The following is a 27596-nucleotide window of genomic DNA, read 5'->3' on the forward strand; positions in this document are numbered from 1 at the left end:
GGATGTCACGCCACACCTCGTATAACCCACTGAGAGAGAGTTTAGCATCCTGGAAGCCTGTCACTGACACTTTCACTGTGAATGAAAAAGCTGTATTTGGTGTTAAGGATCCTAAAGGGCTCTATTCGATCCGTATCGTGGGAGTTCAGCGTTATGGCGTGATTGAAATTTAAAGGCAATGTTCCCACCTTAGCGCAGACTGCATTCACGGTAAACGCTGCATGTGTCTGTCATACTGAAATTACCTTTACATTTCTATCCCGCTTCAGTGATACAGATTGAATACTTTATCTGTGCTTTACTTCCAAGGGGGCGTGTGGCTTTAGCAAATAGGCTGGGGAAGCCATATCAGTTCATTTAACTGCAAGTGCACTGGGGGATAGGGGGGGGGGGGGGGGGGGGGGGGGGGGGGGGGGGGGTGTGTGTGTGTGTGTGTGTGTGTGTGTGTGTGTGTGTGTGTGTGTTACTCTTACATAACTTGTGTAAAGCACAAAGGTTGACAGTTAAATGGGTCGGTATGAAGACCCTAACTGCGGTTATTTCATACCCTGGATGACAGATGTGTCACACACACACACGCATGCATGAAATACAGGGGGAGAGAGAGAGTCTGAAAATGCATTGCCCAGCGCTGTGGAGAGAGCAACATGTCTGTTACCATGGAAACGTAGGAGAGAGGAGAAGGATATATCACAGCATCTGTTGTGAATTTACTACAGAGCAGAAAGTGAAACCTCATAGAATAGAAACCACAAGGGAAGGGAAAGGGGATACTTAGTCAGTCAATTGAATGCATTCAACCGAAATATGTCTTCCGCATTCTACCCAACCCCTCTGGATCAATGAGGTGCAGGGGGCTGCCTTAATAATGTATGCAGTACAGTACATTGTGTTATGTTAAAGTATACTTTTAAAACAGGTGCGGCAGCTTAAACGGGTGCAGCAGCTGTAAACAAGGGCGGCAGCTTTAAACAGGTGTTGTAGTTTTTTACGTCTCTCAGTGTGTTAGGAACTCTTATCAGTCCAATGAATACAGGTCACCATGACTACACTGAAAATGATGGAATAACGGGCATGACATTCAAAGCTGTTCACTGTTTCTCAATATCTGATAGCGATTTATCATTAGCCATTAGCCTATTAGCAACTATACTTCAAAAGGGTCCCCCATATCAATTTAATAATTACTGCCCACTGGGGAAAAACTTATTAAATCAACAATGTTTCCACATCATTTCAACAAAAATGCTGATGTGATGACGTTGTGAATCAACGTGGAAAACTGATTAGATTAGCAAAAAGTCATCAACGTAAGGGAATTTCTTATTTTTTTCTACCCAACTTTTAACCTAAATCAAATGACGTTTTATTGATATCACGTTGAATTCACGTCAGTGAACCAAATGTAAATCAAAACTAGACGTTGAAATGACGTCTGTGCCCAGTGGGTGGCCTCTTTCTCAATTTCTGATAGCGATTCCTCAGGCATTAACCAAAGCAATGCTGAGGTTGCAGCAGGCAGCTGATAGACAGTGTAAGGCAGTAGTTTGCTGATATGAGGAACCAGGCTTGGCCTTTTGGATTAGCATTAGCACTCGCTAGTAGTAAAGCTGATTAGCAGCTAGTGCGGACGCTATCCCTAATTACACAATGGGTTGGCAAGCGGCTGGATGGCTGGACCTTGATTGGCTAATTCTGGCTAATGTGCAGAGTAGTAGAGTGTAATATAGTGTAGTTTAGTGTAGTGGAGTGTAGTACAGTGTGGTGTAGTGGAGTATAGTGTGGTGTAGTGGAGTGTAGTGGAGTATAGTGTGGTGGAGTGTCCATGGTTGTGGTATAAAGCCTAGATCAATGACTGAAGTGGTTGACACAGGTTTATTTAGAGGGTAGGACATACTACACCATCAATGGTGAAGCTGTGGACTTCCTGTCCTATAGTCCTATAAACTTAGTCCTGATGTCAGGTACTGAATATGAAAGCATATTTTTATTAACAGCTACTTTTTATCCTTTGAAATGCACAATATGTTGTTCCTTGAAAAAGTAAATTAACGTCTGCAAAATCTAACTCTTTCAAAAACTCTCTCAAAGAGTCTTTCATGAAACGCAAACACTAATGCATTTCCTGTATAATTCATGTCCTTCTTGTAAACCATCAAAAGACTTGACCTTTTTAAATCAGGTCAATCAGGTCATACCTGACGGTATTCCAGGGCGCGTTCTCAGAGCATGAGCAGAATAACTGGCAGGCATATTCACAGTAATTTTCAACCTCTCATTGTCCCAGTCTGTAATCCCCACATGTTTTAAGATTACCACAATCATTCCGGTTCCTAAGAACTCTAAGGCTTCATGCCACAATGCCTTTCGACCTGTAGCACTCACTTCTGTAATCATGACGTGTTTTGAAAAGCCGGTTATTGCACACATTAACTCCACCATACCAGACCCACTCCAATTTGCATACCGCCCCAACAGATCCATGGATGACGCAATCTCAATGGCTCTCCACACTGCCCTCACCCACATAGATAAGAGGAATACCTATGTGAGAATGCTGTTCATTGTCCCCTCCAAGCTCGTCACTAAGGTTAGAGGGTATGAACACCTCCCTCTGCAACTGGATCTTGGACTTCCTGATGGGCCAACCCCAGGTGGTGAGGGTAGGCAACAACACCTCCACCACTCTGATCTTTAACACAGGGGCCCCACAAGGGTGTGTGCATAGTCCCCTCCTGTACTCCCTGTTCACCCACGACTCCAACACCATTATCAAGTTCGCTGATAGCACGACGTGGTAGGCTTGATCACTGGCGACGATGAGTCAGCCTACAGGGACCTGGCAGCGTGGTGCTGGAGCAACAACCTCTCCCTCAACCTCAGCAAGACCAATGAGCTGATCGTGGATTACAGGAAACAGGGGGGGGGGGGGGGCGAGAGGGCGAGTATGCCCCTATCCACATCGATGGGGCGGCAGTGGAGCAGGTAGACAGCTTCCTTAAAATGGTCCAAACACACACGCAGTCATGAAGAAGGCGAAACAGTGCCTCTTTCCCCAAAGGAGGTTGAAAAAGTTTGGCATGGGCCCTCAAATCCTCTACGTCTGTACAATTGAGAGCATATTGACTGGCTGCATCACTGCTTGGTATGGCAATAGCACCGCCCTCAATCGCATGGCGCTACAGAAGGTTGTGCGGACAACCCAGTATAGTACTGGAGCCAAGCTCCCTGCCATCCAGGACCTACAGTATATAACAGGCGGTGTGAAAAGTCGGCCCAGAAAATCAAAGACTCCAACCACCCAAGCCATAGACTATTTTCTCTGCTGCCGCACGGCAAGAGATACCGGTGCATCAAGTCTGACACCAACAGGCACTTGAACAGCTGCTATCCCCAAGCAATACGACTTATAAATAGCTAACAAAATATAGATCATTCAGAAAGTATTCAGACCCCTTGACTTTTTCCACATTTTGTTACGTTCCAGCCTTATTTAAAAAATAATAATAATCCTCATCAATCTACACACAATAGCCCATAATGACAAAGAGAAAACAGGTTTAGACATTTTTGCAAATGTATAAAAAAAAACAGAACTATCACATTTACCTTTTGCTATGAGACTCAAAATTCAGCTCAGGTGCATCCTGTTTCCATTGATCATCCCTGAGAGGTTTCTATAACTTGATTGGAGTCCACCTGTAGCAAATTCAATTGATTGGACATGATTTGGAAAGGCAGACACCTTTCTATTTAAGGTCCCACAGTTGACCGTGCATGTCATAGCAAAAACCAAACCACGGGGTCGAAGAAACTTTCCGTAGAGCTGGGGAAGGGTACCAAAAAATGTCTACAGCATTGAAGGTCCCCAAGAACACAGTGGCCTCCATCATTCTTAAATTGTAGAAGTTTGGAACCATCAAGACTCTGTCTAGAGTTGGCCGCCCGGCCAAACTAAGCAATCGGCGAGAAAGGCCTTGGTCAGGGAGGTGGCCAAGAACCTGATGGTCTGACAGATCTCCAGAGTTCCTCTGTGGAGATGGGAGAACCTTCCAGAAGGACCACCATCTCTGCAGCACTCCACCAATCAGGCCTTTATGGTAGAGTGGCCAGATGGAAGCCGCTCTTCAGTAAAAGGCACATGACAGCCTGTTTGGAGTTTGCCAAAAGGCACCTAAAGGACTCTCAGACCACACGAAACAAGATTCTGTGGTCTGATGAAACCAAGATTTAACTCTTTGGCCTGAATTCTAAGTCTGAAGGAAACCTGGTACCATACATACGGTGAAGCACGGTGGTGGCAGCATCATGTTGTGGTGATGTTTTTCAGCGGCAGGGACTGGGAGACTAGTCAGCATCGAGGGAAAGATGAATGGAGAAAAGTACAGAGAGATCCTTGATGAAAACCTGCTCTAGAGTGCTCAGGACCTCAGACTGGGGTGAAGGTTCACCTTCCAACAGGACAATGACCCTAAGTCAACAGCCAAGACAACACAGGAGTGGCTTTGGGACAAGTCTCTGAATGTCCTTGAGTGGCCCAGCCAGAGCCCGGACTTGAACTCGATCAAACATCTCTGGAGAAACCCTGAAAATAGCTGTGCAGCAATGTTCCCCATCCAACCTGACAGAGCTTGAGAGGATCTACAAAGAAGAATGGGAGAAAGTCCCCAAATACAGGTGTTTCAAGCTTGATATTTCAGTTGTTATTTTTAGTACATTTGAAACATTTCTACAAACCTGTTTTTGCTTTGTCATTATGGGGTATTGTGTGTAGATTAATGAGGGAAAAAAAGATTTCATCCATTTTAGAATAAGGCTGTAACGTATCAAAATGTGGAAAAAGTCAAGAGGTCTGAATACTTTCTGAATGCTCTGTAGCTATACGGCCTGAGTTAACCTTGTATCTTTATTGACCTTTTAATTTAAATCTTTGCACTGTCTCTGTCACGTCCCGACCATAGAATGCTCTTATTTTCTATGGTAGAGTAGGTCAGGGCGTGACTGGGGAGGTTTATCTAGTTTATTTACTTCTATGTGGGGTTCTAGTTTATTTTTTCAGTTTTTTTTTAAATATGATTCCCAGTTAGAGGCAGCTGGTCATCATTGTCTCTAATTGGGGATCATATTTAAGTAGTTGTTTTTCCCACCTGTGTTTGTGGGATATTGTTTTGAGTTAGTGCATGTAGCACCTCTTTAGTCACGTTTTGTTTATTCTTTATTGTTTTTGTATTTTGGCTAAGTTTCACATATTAATAAAGATGTGGAACGATACTCACGCTGCACCTTGGTCCTTCTCCGCACACAAACGTGACAGAATATCCCACCACCCACGGACCAAGCAGCGTGCCCAGGAGGAGCAGGGATCCTGGGCATGGGAGGAAAGCCAGGAGTGGAAGACATCCTGGACTTTGGATGAAATAATGGCAGGAGACAAAAGCCTGCCATGGAAGCAGGCGGAAGCAGCGAGGGAGGAGAATCTGCGACGCCGGGGCTCGCGACCACGAAGACAGCCCGAAAGACAGACCAATTTTTTGGGGGGTGGGGGGACACACGGGTTGGTCAGCGAAGCATACTATATACACACGAAATATTGAAAATAATTAGTTCCAATACCATATTTACATGTGTAGGTATACTGTAGTGATGGAGGAAGATACGCTATATATACAAAAGTATGTGGACGCCCCTTCAAATTAGTGGATTTGGCTATTTCAGCCACACCCGTTGCTGACAGGTGTATAAAATCGAGCACTCAGCCATGCAATCTCCATAGACAAAAATTGGCAGTAAAATGGCCTTACTGAACAGCTCAGTGACTTTCAAACGTGGCAGCGTCATAGGATTCCACCTTTCCAACAAGTCAGTTCGTCCCGGTCAACAGTAAGTGCTTTTATTGTTAAGTGAAAACGTCTAGGACTAACAACGGCTCAGCCGCGAAGTGGTAAGCTGTGAGCCGCGAAGTGGTATGCCTAGCTTCAGTAGACTCAGATCTCAACCCTCAACTACAACCCAAACCCTAGCTTTATCTCTACATCCCTGTTCAACCCTAACTAGGTTTACCACCTTACAAGCTCACAGAACTGGACTGCCAAGTGCTAAAGAGCACTTGGCAGGAAGATAAAACTAGGGTTAGGTTTGAACAGGGAGATAAAGCTAGGGTTAAGGTTGAAAAGGGAGATAAAGCTAGGGTTAGGGTTGAACAGGGATGTAGAGATAAAGCTAGGGTTTGGGTTGTAGTTGAGGGTTGAGATCTGAGTCTACTGAAGCTAGGCATACTGTTATTTAACAGCAGTAGACATGTCATAGCCTGGTCCCAGATCTATGTAGCCTGGGACCAGGCCACTGTCCCTTAACACACTCTTCTCTGGTTCAATGGCCATAATAAATACACAAATATTATACAGTACAAGACTAATGAAATACATTTCCTTATAACAAAAGGAAGGAGATGAGGAAAGAAGCAAACTATTGAGATGTAGGGGTGGTTCTGGGCATGCCTAGTAGAGCAGGGTTGAATGATCATGTGCCAGAGGTCATGTGCCAGAGGGCTCTTCCACGAGAAAACCACGGAACCCTGTGACATCATCCACATGACCACTCTGCTGCATTCTACTTTGCTGCTGCGTGTGTGTGTGTGTGTGTGTGTGTGTGTGTGTGTGGTGTGTGTGTGGTGTATGTGTGTGTGTGGTGGGGGGGGGGTCGCACTAGTGTGTGTGTACATAGGCCTACGTGCGCGCGTCTGCTCATGTGTGTGTGATTGAGAGTGAATGACTCTAAAGTCCATGTTTTTATGGTTTCAGCGTTTGCCAACATCCTCCCTCAACATGCCCCATCACACAGGAAGGGTATTGAGATGAGTTCCATACAGTAGAAACCAGTTCAGAGAGCACGCTGATTTACAGTGGAGGGAGTAGGTTAACCTGGGTATAAGGCTGAAGCCAGAGGGACCAATCTAATATGGAGGTAGACAATACTGTGTTAAGAATAATGCTGCTACTAGTTTAATAATATATGAGGGATATCTTGGAGAGAGAGGAGAGAGAGGGAGGGGGGCAGAGGGAGGGGAGAGAGAGAAAGAAAGAAAGAAAGAAAGAAAGAAAGAAAGAAAGAAAGAAAGAAAGAAAGAAAGAAAGAAAGAAAGAAAGAAAGAAAGAGAAAGAAAAAGAAAGAAAGGAGAGAGAGGAGGCGAGAAAGAAAGAGAAGGGGGGTGGCTGCAGCTCTTTCTTTTTTCTCTCTCTCTTTCCTCCCTCTCTCCGGGCCACTCTGGGGAGGAGAAACCACATTAGAAAACTCCTTCAGGCAGAGATTAGCATCTCCAGTCGCTAACGCTCACTGCTAATGCTCACTGCTAATGCTCCAGAGAGGCTGGGCACACGGGTGGGTGGTCACTAGATGGCCATGCTGGAAAGGACCATATTGTCATCAGAACTTATGAGCAACTATGTGGAGTAAAGGTTAGAGTTGTGGTTGAGGCTAAAGGGTAAGGGGAAAAAGGGATACCTAGTCTAGGGTTGAACAGGGATGTGGACATGAAGCTAGGATTAGGGTTAGGGTTGTGGCTAGAAGGCACAGTTAGTCCGTCATCTCTAGCATGGCCAGTTAGTGGTTATCTGATTAAATGGTTACCCGGACCATCTGCATTGACCCTATCTTGCACTGACTCTTTGAACATTCACATGACTACGTATACATTATATATACTGTACACTCTCTCACACACACTGTCACTCTCACACAAAACCCAGACACATTCACATACACTACATATACACATAACACACACGCATACTGACACAACACACACAAACACATATGCTGCTGCTACTCTGTTCTTTATTATCTGTCCTGATGCCTAGTCACTTTACCCTGCCTTCATGTACATATCTACCTCAAATACCTTATTATTATCTATCCTGATGCCTAGTCACTTTACCCTGCCTTCATGTACATATCCACCTCAAATACCTTATTATTATCATCATCATCTATCCTGCCTAGTCACTTTAACCTGCTTTCATGTACATATCTACCTCAAATACAGTGGCTTGCGAAAGTATTCACACCCCTTGGCATTTTTCCTATTTTGTTGCCTTACAACCTGGAATTAAAAAAGATTTTGGGGGGGTTTGTATCATTTGATTTACACAACATGCCTACCACTTTGAAGATGCAAAATATTTTTTTCTTGTGAAACAAACAAGAAATAAGACAAAAAAAAACGGAAAACTTGAGCGTGCATAACTATTCACCCCCTCAAAGTCAATACTTTGTAGAGCCACCTTTTGCAGCAATTACAGCTGCAAGTCACTTGGGGTATGTCTCTATGAGCTTGGCACATCTAGCCACTGGGATTTTTGCCCATTCTTCAAGGCAAAACTGCTCCAGCTCCTTCAAGTTGGATGGGTTCCGCTGGTGTACAGCAATCTTTAAGTCATACCACAGATTCTTAATTGGATTGAGGTCTGGGCTCTGACTAGGCCATTCCAAGACACTTAAATGTTTCCCCTTAAACCACTCGAGTGTTGCTTTAGCAGTATGCTTAGGGTCATTGTCCTGCTGGAAGGTGAACCTCTGTCCCAGTCTCAAATCTCTGGAAGACAAACAGGTTTCCCTCAAGAATTAACCTGTATTTACCACAACCAATTTCCCAGTCCCTGCTGATAAAAAACATCCCCACAGCATGATTCTGCCACCACGCTTCACTGTTGTTCTCGGGGTGATGAGAGGTGTTGGGTTTGCACCAGACATAACATTTTCCTTGATGGCCAAAAAGCTCAATTTTAGTCTCATCTGACCAGAGTACCTTCTTCCATATGTTTGGGGAGTCTCCCACATGCCTTTAGGCAAACACCAAACATGTTTGCTTATTTTTTTCTGTCCACTCTTTCGTAAAGCCCAGCTCTGTGGAGTGTACAGCTTAAAGTGGTACTATGGACAGATACTCCAATCTCCGCAATGGAGCTTTGCAGCTCCTTCAGGTTTATCTTCGGTCTCTTTGTTGCCTCTCTGATTAATGTCCTCCTTGGCTGGTCTGTGAGTTTTGGTGGGCAGCCCTCTCTTGGCAGGTTTGTTGTGGTGGCATATCCATTCTCCATGGGATGTTCAAAGTTTATGATATTTTCTTATAACCCAACCCTGATCTGTACTTCTCCACAATGTTGTCCCTGACCTGTTTGGAGAGCTCCTTGGTCTTCATAGTGTCACTTGCTTGGTGGTGCACCTTACTTAGTGGTGTTGCTGACAGGTGTATATGTACTGATATCATGTGACAGATCATGTGACACTCACAGGTGGACTTTATTTAACTAATTATGTGACTTCTGAAGGTAATTGGTTGCACCATATCTGATTTAGGGGCTTCATTTCAAAGGGGGTGAATACATATGCACGCACCACTTTTCAGTTTTTTAGAATTTTTTTAAACAAGTTATTTTTTTTATTTCACTTCACCAATTAGGACTATTTTCTGTATGTCCATTACATGAAATCCAAATAAAACTCTATTTAAATGACAGGTTGTAATGCAACAAAATAGGAAAAACACCAAAGTGAATGAATACTTTTGCAAGGCACTACCTTATTATTATCTATCCTGATGCCTTTACCCTGCCTTCATGTACCTCATACACCTCCACATTGATCTGGTACTAGTGCTCCTAGGGCTGTGACAGTCGGTTGGTCTCACGGTAATTGACTGTTATTTAACAATTAACATATCTCCTGGCTTCCACATATAGCATACAAGCCATTTTAAAAAGTCTAATAAATCCATGTAATATAGCTTACACCTTCACAATAAATCCATAATTTGTTTTAGACAAGTCTAAAGATGCATGATATGAAGAAAATGTACCGTAATTTCCGGACTATTGAGCGTACCTGAATATAAGCCGCACCTACTGAATTTAAAAAAAAGTATTATTTTGAACATAAATAAGCCGCACATGTCTATAAGCCGCAGCTGCCTACCGGTACATTGAAACAAATGAACTTTACACAGGCTTTAACGAAACACGGCTTGTAACAAAAATAAATAGGCTTTAACGAAACACGGCTTGTAACAAAAATAAATAGACTTTAACGAAACACGGCTTGTAACAAAAATAAATACGCTTTAACGAAACACGGCTTGTAACAAAAATAAATAGGCTTTAACGAAACACGGCTTTCCGGAAATTACGGTAGTCCATTTCAGAAGAGAAGAATAGCATTCTCTGTATTGAGCGGTTAGTAATTGCTTAATTTTAGAGTTATTAATGTAACTTTAGTTGTTCTACAAACGTTGGGCTATATGTTTAGATTTTTAATACAATGTAAGGCTGCATGATGCGACTAATGATGATTTGCTAAAAGTCGCTTGAAAGACATGAGCTCTGCTTAGTTTTTTGTGCAGGCTGCACACTCAAATAGTCTCTCATTCACAATTTGACAAGCACGTGATAATGCCTTGAATTTCACGGCAGCATCCCCTTTTTGGCCGTAATGCACCCTAAAAAAATGTAATGTGCCCTTCTCCCTGAGTGTGCTGTGCAATCGGAAGTCCTCTCACTCGCATGGCTCTCCATCACGTGATAAGGTCTTTCTCAAAGGCTTCAAGTGAAGACAGACACATTGGGGACGCAACTGAACGCGTCCTTATGCAACTCCGAGGTGCATATTGAAGATATTGGAAGAACTGTCCAGATTTACTTCTAGTCAGCCAACAAAATGAGTAGGCCTAACGAACAGCAGAAGCAATAGCCTATGTCAATCTATTATCCCCCATAGTACAAAAGTCCACCTATTCTGTGTGAGAAATAAATATTCCAAACATAGTCTGGGACAGTTGTGGGATGCAATAGATCCCAAATGAATACAACCACTAGCATCACAAACCTTTTTACACAATGTGGCTGACGCAACAGATCAGAACATTTAGCTTAAAATGTTGATGAACTATTAGGCTATTTCTTCACATTATAAGCGCTGCAATGCGCACATGGTAGTAGGCTATAAGCGTGAATGTTCCATTCGCGGAAAACACCATTATAAACAGTGACCGCAAATGCAATTATGCATGCAATGCTTTTATCATAAAGGTGCATTTTTATGGTGAAAATGATCTTCCCCAAACTTGAAACTCACGTGCTGCTTATATATGCCAGTCAGGCTCCGCACCCCTTGTTAAAGCGGATTTAATGCGCTTAATTTTAAGAAGTTATTTGGCCACTTTAGTTGTGATACAAACCTTATTAAAACATGTAGGCCTATGGGTTAGGCTACTTGAGGTGTGCGACTGTGATTACATTTACGTCATTTAGCAGATGCTCTTATCCAGAGCAACTTACAGTAGTGAATACATACATTTCATATTCATTTCATGCATTTTTTGTACTAGCCCCCCGTGGGAATCGAACCCACAACCCTGACATTGCACACACCATGCTGGCGTTGCAAACGCCATGCTCTACCAACTGAGCCACAGGGAAGGACAGATTAGATGAGGTGTGTGACTATGATTCACAAGTGATAATACATAATTCACAAGTGATAGACTAATAGACTGTCACCCATCAGACTATTCTTGATGTAATCTTGTCTTTACATATACTACATAATATATGTGTGACATTTGATTTAGAATGGACCATTATCATGCACCTGAAAATACATGTCATCTGTTCACTCAAATAGCGAATGGAGGACGCTTTTCCCCGTGGTTTATTTTCATGACAGCCAGGTAGGCTATACTCCTGTGGTGAATATAAGCAATGTGCTTAAGTTCTCTAGGGTAGGGGGCAGTATTTTGACGTCCGGATGAAAGGCGTGCCCAAATTAAACTGCCTGCTACTCAGGCTCAGAAGGTAGGATATGCATATTATTAGTAGATTTGGATAGAAAACACACTGAAGTTTCTAAAACTGTTTGAATGATGTCTGTGAGTATAACAGAACTCATACGGCAGGCAAAAACCTGAGAAAAATCCAACCAGGAAGTGGGAAATCTGAGAGTTGTAGTTTTTTCAAGTGATTGCCTATTGCCTATACAGTGACTTAGGGTTCATTTTGCACTTCCTAAGGCTTCCACTAGATGTCAACAGTCTTTAGAATGTTGTTTCATGCTTCTACTGTGAATATGGAGCAAACAAGAGGGCCTGGCGTCAGATGAGTGAGGAAATGACATGAGCTCAGAGATGCGCGCTCACGTGAGTGTGAGCTGTGTTCCTTTTCTTTTCTGAAGACATTGGAATTGTCCGGTTGGAATATTACTGAAGATTTATGTTAAAAACGTCCTAAAGATTGATGCTATACATCGTTTGACATATTTCTACGAACGTAAATATAACTTTTTTTAAACTTTTCGTCGTGACATTTTTCGCGCACTTTCTGCATTTGGAGTAGTGGACAGAACGCGCAAACAAAAAGGAGGTATTTGGACATAAATGATGGACTTTATCGAACAAAACAAACATCTATTGTGGACCTGGTACATTTTACATTTTTAGTCATTTAGCAGACGCTCTTATCCAGAGCGACTTACAGTAGTGAATACATCTCTTTTTCTTCCCATACTGGTCCCCCGTGGGAATCGAACCCACAAACCTGGCGTAGCAAACACCATGCTCTACCAACTGAGCCACACAGGTATGGTATTCCTGCAAGTGCATTCTGATGAAGATCATCAAAGGTTAGTGAATATTTATAATATTATTTCTGAGTTTTATTGACTCCACAAAATGGCGGGTTTGGTTTCGTGTCTGAACGCTGTACTCAGATTATTGCAAAGTGTGCTTTCGCTGTAAAGTTTTTTTGAAATCTGACACAGCGGTTGCATTAAGGAGAGGTATCTATAATTCTTTGAATTACAGTTTAATATTTATCAACGTTTATGATGAGTATTTCTGTAAATTGATGTGCTCATTCACCGGAAGTTTTGGGAGGCAAAACATTTCTGAACATCACACGCCAATGTAAAATGGGGTTTTTGGATATAAATATGAACTTTATCGAGCAAAACATACATGTATTGTGTAACATGAAGTCTTATGAGTGCCATCTGATGAAGATCATCAAAGGTTAGTGATTCATTTTAGCTGTATTTATGGTTTTTGTGACGCCTCTCCTTGCTTGGAAAATGGCTGTGTGGTTTTTCTTGTCAAGGTGATGTGCTAACATAATCTAATGCTATGCTTTTGCCGTAAAGCCTTTTTGAAATCGGACAATGTGGTTGGATTAAGGAGAAGCGTATCTTTAAAATGGGATATAATAGTTGTATGTTTGAGAAATTTCAATTATGAGATTTTTGATGTTTTGAATTTGGCGCCCTGCTATTTCACTGGCTGTTGAATAGTGTGTCCCGCAGGTGGGACGGTCACGTCCCACATACCCAAGAGAGGTTAATATTAGGAAAGTTGAGAAATAAATATAATAGGACTTAGCCTATTGAAAGCTGATGGGATCCTCGTCTTTTTATTAGAGGCCATCACTCTGTTTTCTCCTGCAGTTGCATAGCCTATAGAAATGTTGCGCAACATGAGCTCATGGGCTCTCATGAAGTGTTTGATTAGATTTCGATTACATTGGCAGTGATGTCAGAGTGATTAGAGGGACAATAAAGTGCTGAGTACAGTGGTTCTTCCTTTAAAAGTTTTGAGCTTATGCCGTGACAGTTTGTGGTAGATTGTGGTAAATTGCGTCATTCTGGCAACAATGGCTGACACTTAAAAAACGTGCCATTGAATTCTGTGGCACCTCGCAAGCTGTACTGCAGTAGGCCGCAACTTTTAAAGGAAGAACCACTTCCCCAGGCAGGTAGCAAGTTTGGTACGCTACTAATGACCAGCAGCAGCATCAGAGCTTGGAGAAATCTAATTACCGTGACTAAACAGTCATTTGGAATTTGACTGCCTTCATGACTCGTGACCGCTGGTGTGGCAGTAAAATGGTCACCGCAATTGCCCTAGGTGCTCCCTGTATATAGCTTAATTCATTTTTTACTCTGCATTGTTGGGAAGGGCTCATAAGCAAGCATTTCACTTTAATGTCTACACCCGTTGTTTTCGGTGCATGTGACAAATAAAATTTGATTTAGTATTCTGTCCTTTCAAAACATAGTCATGACTGAAAGAGAGACGTGCATTTCCTGTGCATTAGAGTGTGAGACGGCCAGAGCAGGAAGTTATCTGTTATCTAATGGAAGTGGTCAATACTGGCCGGAGCAAAGCCCTGCGGCCAGTGTTTCAGAGAAACCAACGGATCTATGCTGGATCTGTCTGTTCAGGCCTCCCTGGATAACAATTGCCACTGTTTTTGAGGGACAGATGTGGCTAATACTGGTCCTACACTGGTTTTCAGCAAACGGGCACACACACACGGGCACACACACACACGGGCACACACACCTTTACATAATGCACCAGCCTCTCCTCCTCGTTGACTTTGTAGGTCTTGACTCCGCACTCTTTAGCCAATCGGAGGATACGATTCTGAGTAGGCCCGACGTAGGCCCCGCCCAGGTCAACATACTTAGTCTGCTCATTCTGGGGGGAGGGGGGGAAGAGAGAGAGTGCATCAGACAAGCAGTGGACAATCCTAATCCCATAGATCAATTGTGTTTTAATCTATAACCAAATCAGTTGCTTAAAAATGTTTTCGCTATGAACATGTAAAGCTGATTCTTATAGGGATTACACATTGACTGGCCTTTGGTCTGACATAGGTCTTACCTGTACGGTGAAGGTCCGTCCACCAACCCGGTCCCTAGCTTCCAGAACCACAGGACTCAGCCCTTTCTCCTTCAACAGCTTAGCTGCACTCAGTCCTGAGAAAGAGACAGAGACGGCCAGAGAGAGAGGAGGAGAGGTAAGTGTAAAGATGATGCTGATTATATGAAACATTTTGTATATAAACTATCCAACTATCCCATTTGATAGAGCGAGAGAGAGAGACATGATGCTGAATATATGATAAAACATTTTGTATTTAAACTATCCCCACTTTTCACATCTGTTTACCTTCCCCCTCTCATCCTTCATCCTTCCCCCTCTCATACTCCCCCTTCTCATCCTTCCCCCTCTCATCCTCCCTGTGTTTTTTCCTGTTGTGTAGATCAGGAGAGGAGAACCCTGTAATGTGGCAGGTTGTGATACAGTATGAGTCTGTGAGAAAGCAGAAGGCTAGAGGTACAGCTCCTTGGCCCAGTGGAGGAACACTGATACATTTCAATGTAAGGGCTTTATTGGCAGGAAACAGGAAACATATGTTAACATTGCCAAAGCAAGTGAAATAGATAATAAACAAAAGTGAAATAAACACTACAAAAATGAACAGTAAGCATTACATTCACAGAAGTTCCAAAGGAATAAAGACATTTCAAATGTCAAACCATGCAAAAGACCCCTCAGAGACACCAATACTCCTAAGCCGGCCCACAAGAATGGAATGGTCTACCGTATCAGAAGCTTTGGCCAAGTCAATACAAATAGTAGTACAACATTGCTTAGAATCAAGGAGAATGGTGACATAATTTAGAACGTTTAAATCAAATCAAAATCAAATCATTATTGGTCACATGTATTTATCAGATGTTATTGCGAGTGTAGCGAAATACTTGTGTTCCTAGCTCCAACAGTGCAGTAGTATTTAACAATTCACAACAATACACACAAATCTATAAGTAAAAGAATGGAATTAAGAAATATATAAATATTAGATTGAGCAATGTCGGAGTGGCATTGACTAAAATACAGTAGAATAGAATACAGTATATACACACACATATGAGATGAGTAAAGCAGTATGTAAACATTATTTAAACATTATTAAAGTGGCTAGTGTTCCAGCAGCAGCCTCTAAGGTGCAGGGTTAGGTAACAGGGTGGAAGCCGGCTAGTGATGGCTATTTAAGTCTGATGGCCTTGAGATAGAAGCTGTTTTTCAGTCTCTCGGCCCCAGCTTCGACGAACCTGTACTGACCTCGCCTTCTGGATGGTAGCGGGGTGAACAGGCCGTAGCTCGGGTGGTTGATGTCCTTGATGATTTTTGTTGGGCTTCCTGTGACATCGGGTGCTGTAGGTGTCCTGGAGGGCAGGTAGTTTGACCCCGGTGATGCGTTGGGCAGACCGCACCATTCTCTGGAGAGCCCTGCAGTTGCGGGCGGTGTAGTACAGCCCGACACATGTGCTCAACTGTACAAGTTTGTGAGGGTTATAAGGGCCAAGTCAAATTTATTCAGTCTCCTGAGGTCGAAGAGGCGCTGTTGCGCCTTCTTCACCACTGTCTGTGTGGGTGGACCATTTCAGATCGTCAGTGATGTTTACTCTGCGGAACTACCTTCTCCACTGTGGTCTCGTCGATGTGGATAGAGGCGTTTCCTCCGCCGTTTCCTGAAGTCCACGATCAGCTCCTTTGTTTTGTTGACGACGAGTGACCTTCAACCCTTCAGGAAGTCCAGGACAGAGCGGTAAGCACATTAAAGTGGGTTGATATGATCCGTAACTAGCCTCTCAAAGCACTTTATGATGACAGAAGTGAGTGCTACGGGGTGATAGTCATTTAGTTTAGTTACCTTTGCTTTCTTGTGTACAGGAACAATGGTGGACGTAAACCGCTTCTTCGCCCGCTTTGAGGATAACACAGTGGCGATAGGTCATCTCTCTCGAGCCACATAAGCCCCCATACTGTATATGCCACCCCTGACCTGGCTCTGACCTCTCACCTCAATATCATGTGAGTGTAGAAAGTAGAATAGGAAAGAGCACAAGACTTCCACATCCTCAACACACACACACACACACACACACTGAGGAATCGTAGTTCCCTACATGGGTAATAGGGTGTAATTTAAGACGCAACATTCTTTCTCCACAGATAAGACTAGTCTGGTTTTCCTCTGCTGCTCAACAGTCAGACGACTCCCAATCATAAACAACAAGCTGATATCTGGCGGTCTTGTTTCCGTCTTTTCAATATTGTTGTGGACAGATGAGTTGATACTAGGGACTCCAGCATGGGTGTCCACTGTCCCTCCAGCAGGCTCACTTAGCCAATGGCTGCCTGTTGCATTGACTTCAGACCTGTTTGTCATTGCAGTGTGAGTGGATTATATTTTTTCACAGTTACCATAGTGACCCTAAGGCCATCTCTGTCTATAGTGTGATTCAATAAGACATCACATTTCACACGTGTAATTACAGTTGAAGCTAGGCAAGGTCAGAATGGCACATGCACGTGCACACACACACACACACACACACACACACACTTGGAGGATTAGGCACAGTGGCCTTTGTCAGTCAAGTGGGCATTCAGACAGAAGACAAACAGGCAGCAATGTCCCAGAGAGAAAAATATAGAAAGAGAGAGAGCGCAAGAGACAGATGGACAAAATGAGAGAGAGAGATGGACTTGATAAAGAAATTCATACTGTGTTCCTCTTCACAGTCCATGTTGCAATCTCTCAACAGGTGCTCACATCTGTCTAAGGCCCCCATGCCTCTCCATCCCTCCATACATGTATCCCTCCATCTCTCCAGAGCACTCTTAAGTCTGGAAGGCTACCAGCGTTTAAGCATATTTTTTACTATGACCAAGCTTCTACATCCCCCCCCCCCCCCCCCCCCCCACACACACACACACACACACACACACACACACACACACACACACACACACACACACACACACACACACACCACTCTGGGGGAGCACTATTTATTTTAAGTAAATTGATGCTATTAGGTGTTCTCTATACAAAGGTCAGACAAGCTCAATTGATGCTATTAGGTGTTCTCTATCCAAAGGTCAGACAGGCTCAATTGTTCAAAACAAAAACAGGCTCTGACCGTTTCACTTTGTTGTTTATGCCAACAGCACTCTGGAAAAATAAGATAACTTCACTCTGAGTATTGCTTTGATAAACACCATTTGGGGGGGTATAGTGAATCCTTCCTAACATCAAAGGATTTCTTTGTTGCTCAGTTCCATTCGGAGAGAGGTAATTTGTCTGAATTGGACAAACAACAATGATTGTGTGATAAAAGACATGAAAATGAGACTGATGCCATATTCCGAGAGAGAGAGAAAGAGAGAGAGAGAAGCAGATTCTCTGAAAGAGCCTTTTACATTCAATGGGTGCTTTCCCTTTTACTTGGAAATAGAGACATTGATCCCAGCTGAAATAAAAGATTCCAGAAATGTTTTCATTCACACAAAAAGCTAATTTCTCTCAAATGTTGTGCACAAATTTGTTTACATCCCTGTTAGTGAGCATTTCTCCTTTGCCAAGATATTCCATCCACCTGACATGTGTGGCATATCAAGAAGCTGATTAAACAGCATGATCATTACACAGGTGCACCTTGTGCTGGGGATATTAAAAGGCCACTTTAAAATGTGCAGTTTTGTCACACAACACAATGCCACAGATGTCTCAAGTTGAGGGAGCAGGTATTTGGCATGCTGACTGCAGGAATGTCCACCAGAGCTGTTACTAGAGAATTTAATGTTCATTTCTCTACCATAAGCCACCTCCAACATCGTTTTAGAGAATTTGGCAGTACGTCCAACAGGCCTCACAACCGCAGACCGCATGTAACCACGCCAGCCCAGGACCTCCACATCCGGCTTCTTCACCAGCTTGATTGTGTTAGACCAGCCAACCAGACAGCTGATGAAACTGAGGAGTATTTCTGTCTGCAATAAAACCTTTTTGTGTGGAAAAACTCATTCTAATTGGCAGGCCTGGCTCTCCAGGGGGTGGGCCTATACCCTTCCAGGCCCACCCATGGCTTCGCCCCTGCCCAGTCATGTGAAATCCATAGATTAGGCCCAATGGATTTATTTCAATTGACTGATTTTCATATATGAACTTTAACTCAATAAAATCGTTGAAATTGTTGCTTTTTAAATTGTTGTTCAGTATACAATGCAGTGAATACTGTATAAAGGTACAAGAGAGACTATTTTGAAGTCCTGGTACAGGATAGGGTTATAGGGCTAGTGTTTGGAGTAGAACGTGGAGTGGTGCTGGGTTGTTCAGTCTCCACTATGGAGTAAGTCATGGAGAATATGGCTGGGTGAACCACGGAGAATATGGCTGGGTGAACCACGGAGAATATGGCCGGGTGAACCACGGAGAATATGGCTGGGTGAACCACGGAGAATATGGCCGGGTGAACCACAGAGAATATGGCCGGGTGAACCACGGAGAATATGGCCGGGTGAACCACGGAGAATATGGCCGGGTGAACCACGGAGAATATGGCCGGGTGAACCACGGAGAATATAGCCGGGTGAACCACGGAGAATATGGCCGGGTGAACCACGGAGAATATGGCCGGGTGAAGCATGGAGAATATGGCCGGGTGAACCACGGAGAATATAGCCGGGTGAACCACGGAGAATATGGCCGGGTGAACCACGGAGAATATGGCCGGGTGAACCACGGAGAATATGGCCGGGTGAACCACGGAGAATATGGCCGGGTGAACCACGGAGAATATGGCCGGGTGAACCACGGAGAATATGGCCGGGTGAACCACGGAGAATATGGCCGGGTGAACCACGGAGAATATGGCCGGGTGAACCACGGAGAATATGGCCGGGTGAACCACGGAGAATATGGCCGGGTGAACCACGGAGAATATGGCCGGGTGAACCACGGAGAATATGGCCGGGTGAACCACGGAGAATATAGCCGGGTGAACCACGGAGAATATGGCCGGGTGAACCACGGAGAATGGCCGGGTGAAGCATGGAGAATGGCCCTAAAGGGATTACTACCATTGAGGAAAAGGTCAGTGAGTCTTTTGAATGAAATGCTAGAAGATAATGACTTCTCTGGGAGAATGAAGGTCTCTGCTTCCCTCTCGCCCCCAATTCCTGTTTCTCTCTTTCTTGCTCTCTCTCTCAATAACATTTCAATTTAAGGGCTTTATTGACATGGGAAACATATGTTTACATTGCCAAAGCAAGTGAAATAGATAAAGAACAAAAGTGAAATAAACAATTAAAATAACAGTAAACATTACACTCACAAAAGTTTAAAAAAAAACATTTCATATGTAATATTATGTGCAAATAGTTAAAGTACAAAAGGGAAAATAAATAAACATGAATATGGGTTGTATTTACAATAGTGTTTGTTCTTCACTGGTTGCCCTTTTGTTGTTGCAACAGGTCACAAATCTTACTGCTGTGATAATTAGCAGGTTTCGGCCTAATTCTGCTCTGCATGCATTATTTGGTGTTTTACGTTGTACACTGGATGTTTTTGCAGAATTCTGCATGCAGTGTCAATTTGGGGTTTGTCCCATTTTGTGAATTCTTGGTTGGTGAGCAGTCTCCCACACACACAGTTAGTTTAGCGATACCCACAGTATTATGGAGGAAGAGGAGGGCGTTTTAGTTTCCTGAGGTTTGAATGGTGTGGTGTGCACGATGGCTTTGCAGCCCAGTCTGGAAGAGACTCTGTCGTTATGGCATGGATTCAGGTGTGTTCCTGAGAATGTAGTTAAGGTGGAGGAGGTTCTGCTTGCAGTCGGCAAACAGGTAGGAGCTGAATTTATACATTCCGCATACAGAATGAACAAATATGTGGTTGTATTCATAAAAATTGTGAATTTGGTGTGTAGGCTGACTGGTAGTGAAATATTTGTAAGGGATATGTTGGTGCCAATTTCTCCTTTTTCGACTCCTTCGACTAGGGTGGTAGTTGCGATTCTGCCTCTTTTTATTACGAATGATCAAATCCGGAAAGAGTTGAGTCGGTTTGGTAAGTTTGCTAGTGGTTTTCGTGTACTGTCGGCAGGTTCAGGCAGAAAGCATGTTGTTTTGTTCAGGAGGCAATTGTTCATGTTTTTGAATAACAATGCACAACAGTTAAATGTGCATTTTAAAGTGAGACATGGGGAGGGGCTCTACGCAGGGTTTGCCAGCACAGATAGTCTATGGTGCTTTGAGTGTGGGGATTTGGGGCATAAGAGCTTTGCATGCCCACATAAAGGCCGTAAGCAAGGTGAAGGTACAAGCGCCAGTGGGGGCAATTGAGGTCAACATGCAGGGAACCATGAGACGCAGGCAGCAGAGGCTGGGCCTAGTCATGCTAGAGATGGTGGTGTAGATGAGGCTGGGCCTAGTCATGCTAGAGATGGTGGTGTAGCTGAGGCTGGGCCTAGTCATGCTAGAGATGGTGGTGTAGCTGAGGCTGGGCCTAGTCATGCTAGAGATGGTGGTGTAGCTGAGGCTGGGCCTAGTCATTCTAGAGATTGTGGTGTAGCTAACGCTGGGCCTAGTCATGCTAGAGATGGTGGTGTAGCTGAGGCTGGGCCTAGTCATGTCATGGATGGTGGTGTAGATGATGGGCCTAGTCAGGTTATGCTAGTGGGTGAGGATAGTATACTGGGGAAGGGCAAGCAACTGAGGCGGTGGAGGAGGGTGTCAAGCAAGAGGAAGAAGGGAGAGAAGAAATGAGGTGGGTGGGGAGAGGCTGGTGTGGTCAAAGGCACTAAGGAACCTTTGCCTGGTGATGGGGGGAGGCCCCAACTAGAGAGAAAGGGCAAGGGGGTCAGGATGGGAGATGGAGATGAAGAGGAGGACGATGAAGCTTTCTTTTCAGATTCCTGCTCAAATGGGTCCAGAGCTGATAGCCAGTGAGGCAGAGGGATCAAAGTACACGGTAAGGGAAATAAGGGAAATGTCAATGTTCCTGAATGAGAATAAAGGGAGAAATACTTATTTTTGAGATTGGGGAAAGTTTGGAAGATCAGTACAACACACTATGAAAAACGAGGGGCAAGGGCTCCTCTCACCCAGGAAACGTTTTAGGTTGAGGAAGTGGGTCACAACCGTGCGTAAGGGTATACCTTCAGATTCTGTTTAGATGTATAGTTTCTTTCTGGCACTGTTTTTTTAAGCTTTCTATTGGTCTCTTTCTTTGCTGGCTTTTGTCCGACTTCTTATGGAGACTTTGGGTAGGCTCGCTTAATATAAATGGTGTCAGAGATACGGAAAGAGGAGTTTGTTGGGTGAATATGTAAAACAAACAAAAAAGTACAGGTGTTGTTTCTGCAGGATGTGGTGAATAAAGTCGATTGGGGGCTCTGGTGGAAAGGGGAAGGTGTGCGAAGTCATGAGACAAATGTTAGTGCAGGGGTGGCAGTCTTTTTGCACCGGGTCTGGCTGTAAAAATGTGCTCCTCAAAGGAGGTGTGTAGGGGTAGACTGCTTGTAATAAAAGCAGAAATTAACAACAACAGGGGTTTTGTCCTTATAAATGTGTAGGTGCCTAACACAGGGCGTTTGGGCGTCTTAGACAGGAACTATCACAGGTAGCTCCTGAGGAGACGCTGGTAGCCCGTGGGACTGGAACTGTACGATGGATTTTACGAAAGATAGAAATGGGGAGGAGCCTCATTCAGGCTCAGTGGGGGTTTTAAGGGAGATCATTAATCAGTTTGACCTAGTGGATGCTTGGAGAACTAGACATCCCAACACAAGACAGTATGCATGGGTGAAGGTTTTTGGGGCTAGGGTGAGTGCAGCCCGACTTGATCGGTTTTACATGTCCAGGAATCAGAGCAATAGGCTGTTGGGCACTAACATTCTCCTGGTGAGTTTTTCGGATCACCACATACAGTGGGCTCCAAAATTACTGGCACCCCTGACTGGCAACGCACAAACAATACTTAAAAAAATATAAACAATGTAATTATAGAGAAACTTAGTGCAACCACCTTAGTGCAACCACCTCTGGCAAGGATACCAGCATGGAGTCTTTTCCTGAAATGTTTGACAAGGTTAAGAAACACATTTGGAGGGATTTTGGACCATTTCTCTATGCAGATCCTTTCAAGATCCTTCACATTCTTGGGTTTGCGCTTATCAACTGCCCTCTTCCACTCAGCCCACAGGTTTTCAATTGGATTGAGGTCCGGCGACTGAGATGGCCATGGCAGAACATTGATTTTGTTGTCACAGAACCATTTCTGTGTGGATCTTGAGGTATGTTTCGGGTATGAGGTATGTTTCAAAATTGCCTGATACTTGGTGGAATTCATTATGCCATCAATCTTAACCAGTGCCCCTGGACCTCTGGAATTAAAACAGCCCCAAAACATCACTGACCCCCCTCCATATGTCACTATGGGTATGAGGTTCCTCTCCTTGAATGCATCTCTGTTTTGACGTCAAACATGCCGATGCTGTATCTGACCAAAACGTTCAATTTTGGTCTCATCTAACCAGAGCACCTTCTTCCAGTCATAATTTAAATGACATTTGGCAAACTCCAAGCGCTTGCGTCTGTGTCTTGGGGTCATTAAGGGCTTTCTTCTGGAAACCCTTCCAAAGAGCCTGTGGTTGTGGAGGTGGCGTCTGATGGTGCTTTCTGAAACCTGGTGACCCCAAGACGCCACGAAGGCCTGCAATTCTTTCACAGTGATTCTTGGGGATTTTGTTGCTTCTCTCACCATCCTCCTCCCTATCCTGGGGGGGAAAATGCATTTGCGTCCTCTATCCGTGAGGTTTTCAACTGTTCCTTATCTTCTGAATTTTTTTATGATTGCCCTGACAGTGCTCAGTGGTATATTCAATCGTTTGTGGATCTTGTAGCCATTACCAGATTTATGAAGGTCTACGACCATCTGTCTCTTTTGAACTGCCAGTTCTTTTCTTTTCTTCATGGTGTTGGATGACAGTGGGATATTGGATGTGTGTTACCTCATTTTTATACCCTAGTGAAACAGGAAATCATGTAATGGCTCAATATAGTGCCTTAAGACTTAGATAAACTTAAATAAGTGGAATTTAATTTGTGGTTTAATTTTGGTAGATGTTATTTACAATAATCTTTAAGGGTGCCATTAATTGTGAAACCTTGATTTGGAGGACACTGATTTTTAATGAAATCAATAAATTATTTTGGTTGGTTCCATTGAAACATTAATACAGTACAGTATTTCTCACATGTTGGTATTTTGAGTTTCTCTCTATAATTATATTGTTTATATTCGTTTAAGCATTGTTTGTGCATTGCCAGTCAGGGGTTCCAGTCATTTTGGAGCCCACTGTAACTATGGCTCGGCTGTATTTTTCACAAGGGCCTCGGACTGGACTTCTTTTGCGTGTTGCGTGTGTGTGTCGGGGTAGGAGAGTTGCCGATGAGCTGCCGTCGGGTGGCTCTTACTCTCCGGGCCAAAAAAGGGAACTTCTGTGAACTTAAGATCTGGAGGCCTGTGGCACTGCTCTGTGCAGACTACAAGATATGTGCCAAGGTCCTCACTAACAGACTGAAGTCCCATCTGGACTCTATAGTACACAAGAACCAGACATATTGTGTACCAGGACGCTCAAACACAGACAACTTGTTCTTAAATCAGGGACGTATTGGACTTGAGAGTCTCTAATGTGAACTTTGGACTGGTCTCTCTAGATGAAGAGAAGTCTTTTGATAGAGTGGACCATGATTATCTGTTTTAATGTGATGTTTGGGTTTGGGGAAAGGTTTTTAGCCTGTGTGAAGATGTTGTACGCTGGGGCATCATGTATGGTCAAGGTGGGAGGGGGGCTCAGTAGGCCAGTAGGCCAAGCTTGTGTAAATTGCATCATTCTGGCAACAGTGGCTGACACTTCAATAATGTGCCATAGAATTCTGCGGCACCTCGCAAGCTGTGCTGCAGTACGCCACAACTTTTCAAAGAAGAACCACTGTAGCATCCACATCATCTGACCACTTCCGTATTGAGTGAGTCACTGGTACTTCCTGTTTTCGTTTTTGCTTGTAAGCAGGAATCAGGAGGATAGAATTGTGGTCAGATTTGCCAAATGGAGGGCGGGGGAGAGCTTTGTATGCATCTCTGTGTGTGGAGTAAATGTGGTCTAGATTTTTTCCCCCTCTGGTTGTTACATGCTGGTGACATGTGACATGCTGGTAGATATGAATTAAAACGGATTTAAGTTTGCCTGCGTTAAAGTCCCCGGCTACTAGGAGCACTGCTTCTGGATGAGGATTTTCTTGTTTGCTTATGGCCTTATAGAGTTGGTTGAGTGCGGTCTTAGTGCCAGCATCGGTTTGTGGTGGTAAATAGACGGCTACGAATAATATAGATGAGAACTCTCTTGGTAGGTAGTGTGGCCTACAGCTTATCATAAGGTACTCTACCTCAGGCAAGCAATAACTCGAGACTTCTTTAACGTTAGACATTGCGCACCAGCTGTTATTGACAGATAGACACACCCCCCCACACCTCGTCTTACCAGGCGTAGCTTCTCTGTCCTGCCGGTGCATGGAAAATCCCGCCAGCTCTATATTAGTGTCGTCGTTCAGCCACGACTCGGTGAAACACAAGATATTACAGTTTTTAATGTCCCGTTGGTAGGATAATCTTGATCGTAGGTCATCTATTTTTTTTCCAATCACTGCACGTTGGCCAATTGAACAGATGGCAGTGGGAGTTCATTTGATCGCCAACAAATTTTAAGAGACAGTGGAAGCAACATTATGTACAAAATAAGTTAAAAAAGAAGTTAAACAATGCAACAAAAAAAAGAACAAAATAGCACAGTTGGTTAGGAGTACGTAAAACGTCAGCCATCCTCTCCGACGCCATAGGATTCAGTACTACACAAATTGGTTTAATTATATATTTACAAGCTAATTAAATGGTAACACAGGATAAACATACACACTTAATACGTTAAAAACAGGTCCCTAGCGGACTGACAATAATACGGCTACTTGTTACAAAAGACATGGAGGGCGAGAGAGATGGACAGAGACACTTAACATTGGTACACTTAGAAACTACTCTCACATACAGTAATCCTATATTTTGCACACGAACCAACGCCCGCTTGGAGTAAGAAATCATGAATGTATTTATGTGAAATGCCTTGGCTCACCGTGTATCTCTCTCGGAACCGGGCCAACTTGGAAAGGGGGTTGGGCCTTTTTGCGGGAAACGCTTTTAAGGCTCAGATTGTCCATAAGGGTTCCAAAAAGTCTTCTGTTGTTCTCCAGTATCCGGTGACTTGTCGTGTAGTCCTGAACGGAACTACAGAGTTTCTCCTTCCATTCGCACTGAAAGAGGCTTCTTTGAAGATAGGCTAGCCAGCCCTGTCGATGGTTCCCAGTGGGGTGATGAGAGTAACGTAATATGATGGTTTGAACAGAGTAGTAGAATGGTCCCACTTAATTTCACTTTCAAAGATACTTTAATTAGGACAGCTAATCAGCCGTACCAGCGATTGTCCGGGAGGTAAGTTTATTGTCTCTACCTCGTGTTGAGATTCAGAGTTCAGACCACTTTAAATGTAAGCTGCAGCTTTATGTCCCTCTGGTCTGATGTGTTTTTTCTTAACCCATCATTTTATACAGTTTGTTCAAAAAGGGTGGTTCCGTCAGGCTGACACGCTCTAACCTTATTCAGGGGCGTGACTTGTCACTGTGCAAAGCTTACACTACAAAAGTTTGGGGTCACTTAGAAATGTCCTTGTTTTTGAAAGAAAAGCAAATTTTTTGTCAATTTTAAAATAGCATTTTAAAATGATAATGATCAATTTGATGTTAACTGATCACTAGAAAAGCCTTTTGCAAATATGTTAGCACACCTGAAAACTGTTGTGCTGATTAAGGAAGCAATAAAACTGTCCTTCTTTAGACTAGTTGAGTATCTGGAGCATCAGCATTTGTGGGTTCGATTACAGGCTCAAAATGGCTATAAACAAAGAACTTTCTTCTGAAACTTGTCATTGTATTCTTGTTCTGAGAAATGAAGGCTATTCCATGTGAGAAATTGACAAGAAAATTAAGATCTCGTGCAACGCTGTGTACTACTCCATTCACAGAACAGCGCAAACTGGCTCTAACCAGAATAGAAAGAGTGGGAGGCCCTGGTGCACAACTGAGCAAGAGGACAAGTATATTTGAGAAACAGACGCCTCACAAGTCCTCAACTGGCAGCTTCATTAAATACTACCCGCAAAACACCCGTCTCAACGTCAACAGTTAAGAGACGACTCCGCTATGCTGGCCTTCTAGGCAGAGTTCCTCTGTCCAGTGTCTGTGTTCTTTTGTCCATCTTTTCTTTTTATTGGCCAGCCTGAGATATGGCTTTTTCCAAACAGGTCAGGGACAACGTTGTGGAGAAGTACAGATCAGGGTTGGGTTATAAGAAAATATCATAAACTTTGAACATCCCACGGAGAATGAATATGCCACCACAACAAACCTGCCAAGAGAGGGCCGCCCACCAAACTCACAGACCAGCCAAGGAGGGCATTAATCAGAGAGTCAACAAAGAGACCGAAGATAACCCTGAAGGAGCTGCAAAGCTCCACAGCGGAGATTGGAGTATCTGTCCATAGGACCACTTTAAGCCGTACACTCCACAAAGCTGGGCTTTACGGAAGAGTGGCCAGAAAAAAGCCATTGCTTAAAAAATTCACTGCTGAATGTATTTTTTTTTTATTGCTTTGTTTGCTCTTTTCCATATTATGTCTATCTCTGATGAGCTACACAGGAAAGGCCTGAAAAAAGCTAATATTAATATATGTAGCTTAAGAAATAAGGTTCCTGAAATCAATAACTTGCTAACGTCAGATAACATTCATTGATTAGCCAA

General features: G+C 43.6%; 1 protein-coding gene across 2 annotated transcripts in view; it reads right to left on the reverse strand.

Moving 5' to 3' along the window:
- The window catches only part of LOC106586788 (amine oxidase [flavin-containing]), a 72730-nt gene that overhangs the window by 22864 nt on the left and 22270 nt on the right, over positions 1 to 27596 (reverse strand). For both annotated transcript variants that reach the window (XM_014174441.3, XM_082969171.1), the window contains exons 2-3: positions 14705 to 14799; positions 14381 to 14518 (exon numbers count right to left, since the gene is read on the reverse strand). In XM_014174441.3, the coding sequence (XP_014029916.1) occupies positions 14381 to 14518; positions 14705 to 14799 (233 nt within the window). The remainder of the gene's footprint in view (positions 1 to 14380; positions 14519 to 14704; positions 14800 to 27596) is intronic.

The sequence above is a fragment of the Salmo salar genome, chromosome 25 (genome assembly GCF_965601325.2).
Source record: "Salmo salar chromosome 25, fSalSal1, whole genome shotgun sequence".
Taxonomy (NCBI): Eukaryota; Metazoa; Chordata; class Actinopteri; order Salmoniformes; family Salmonidae; genus Salmo; species Salmo salar.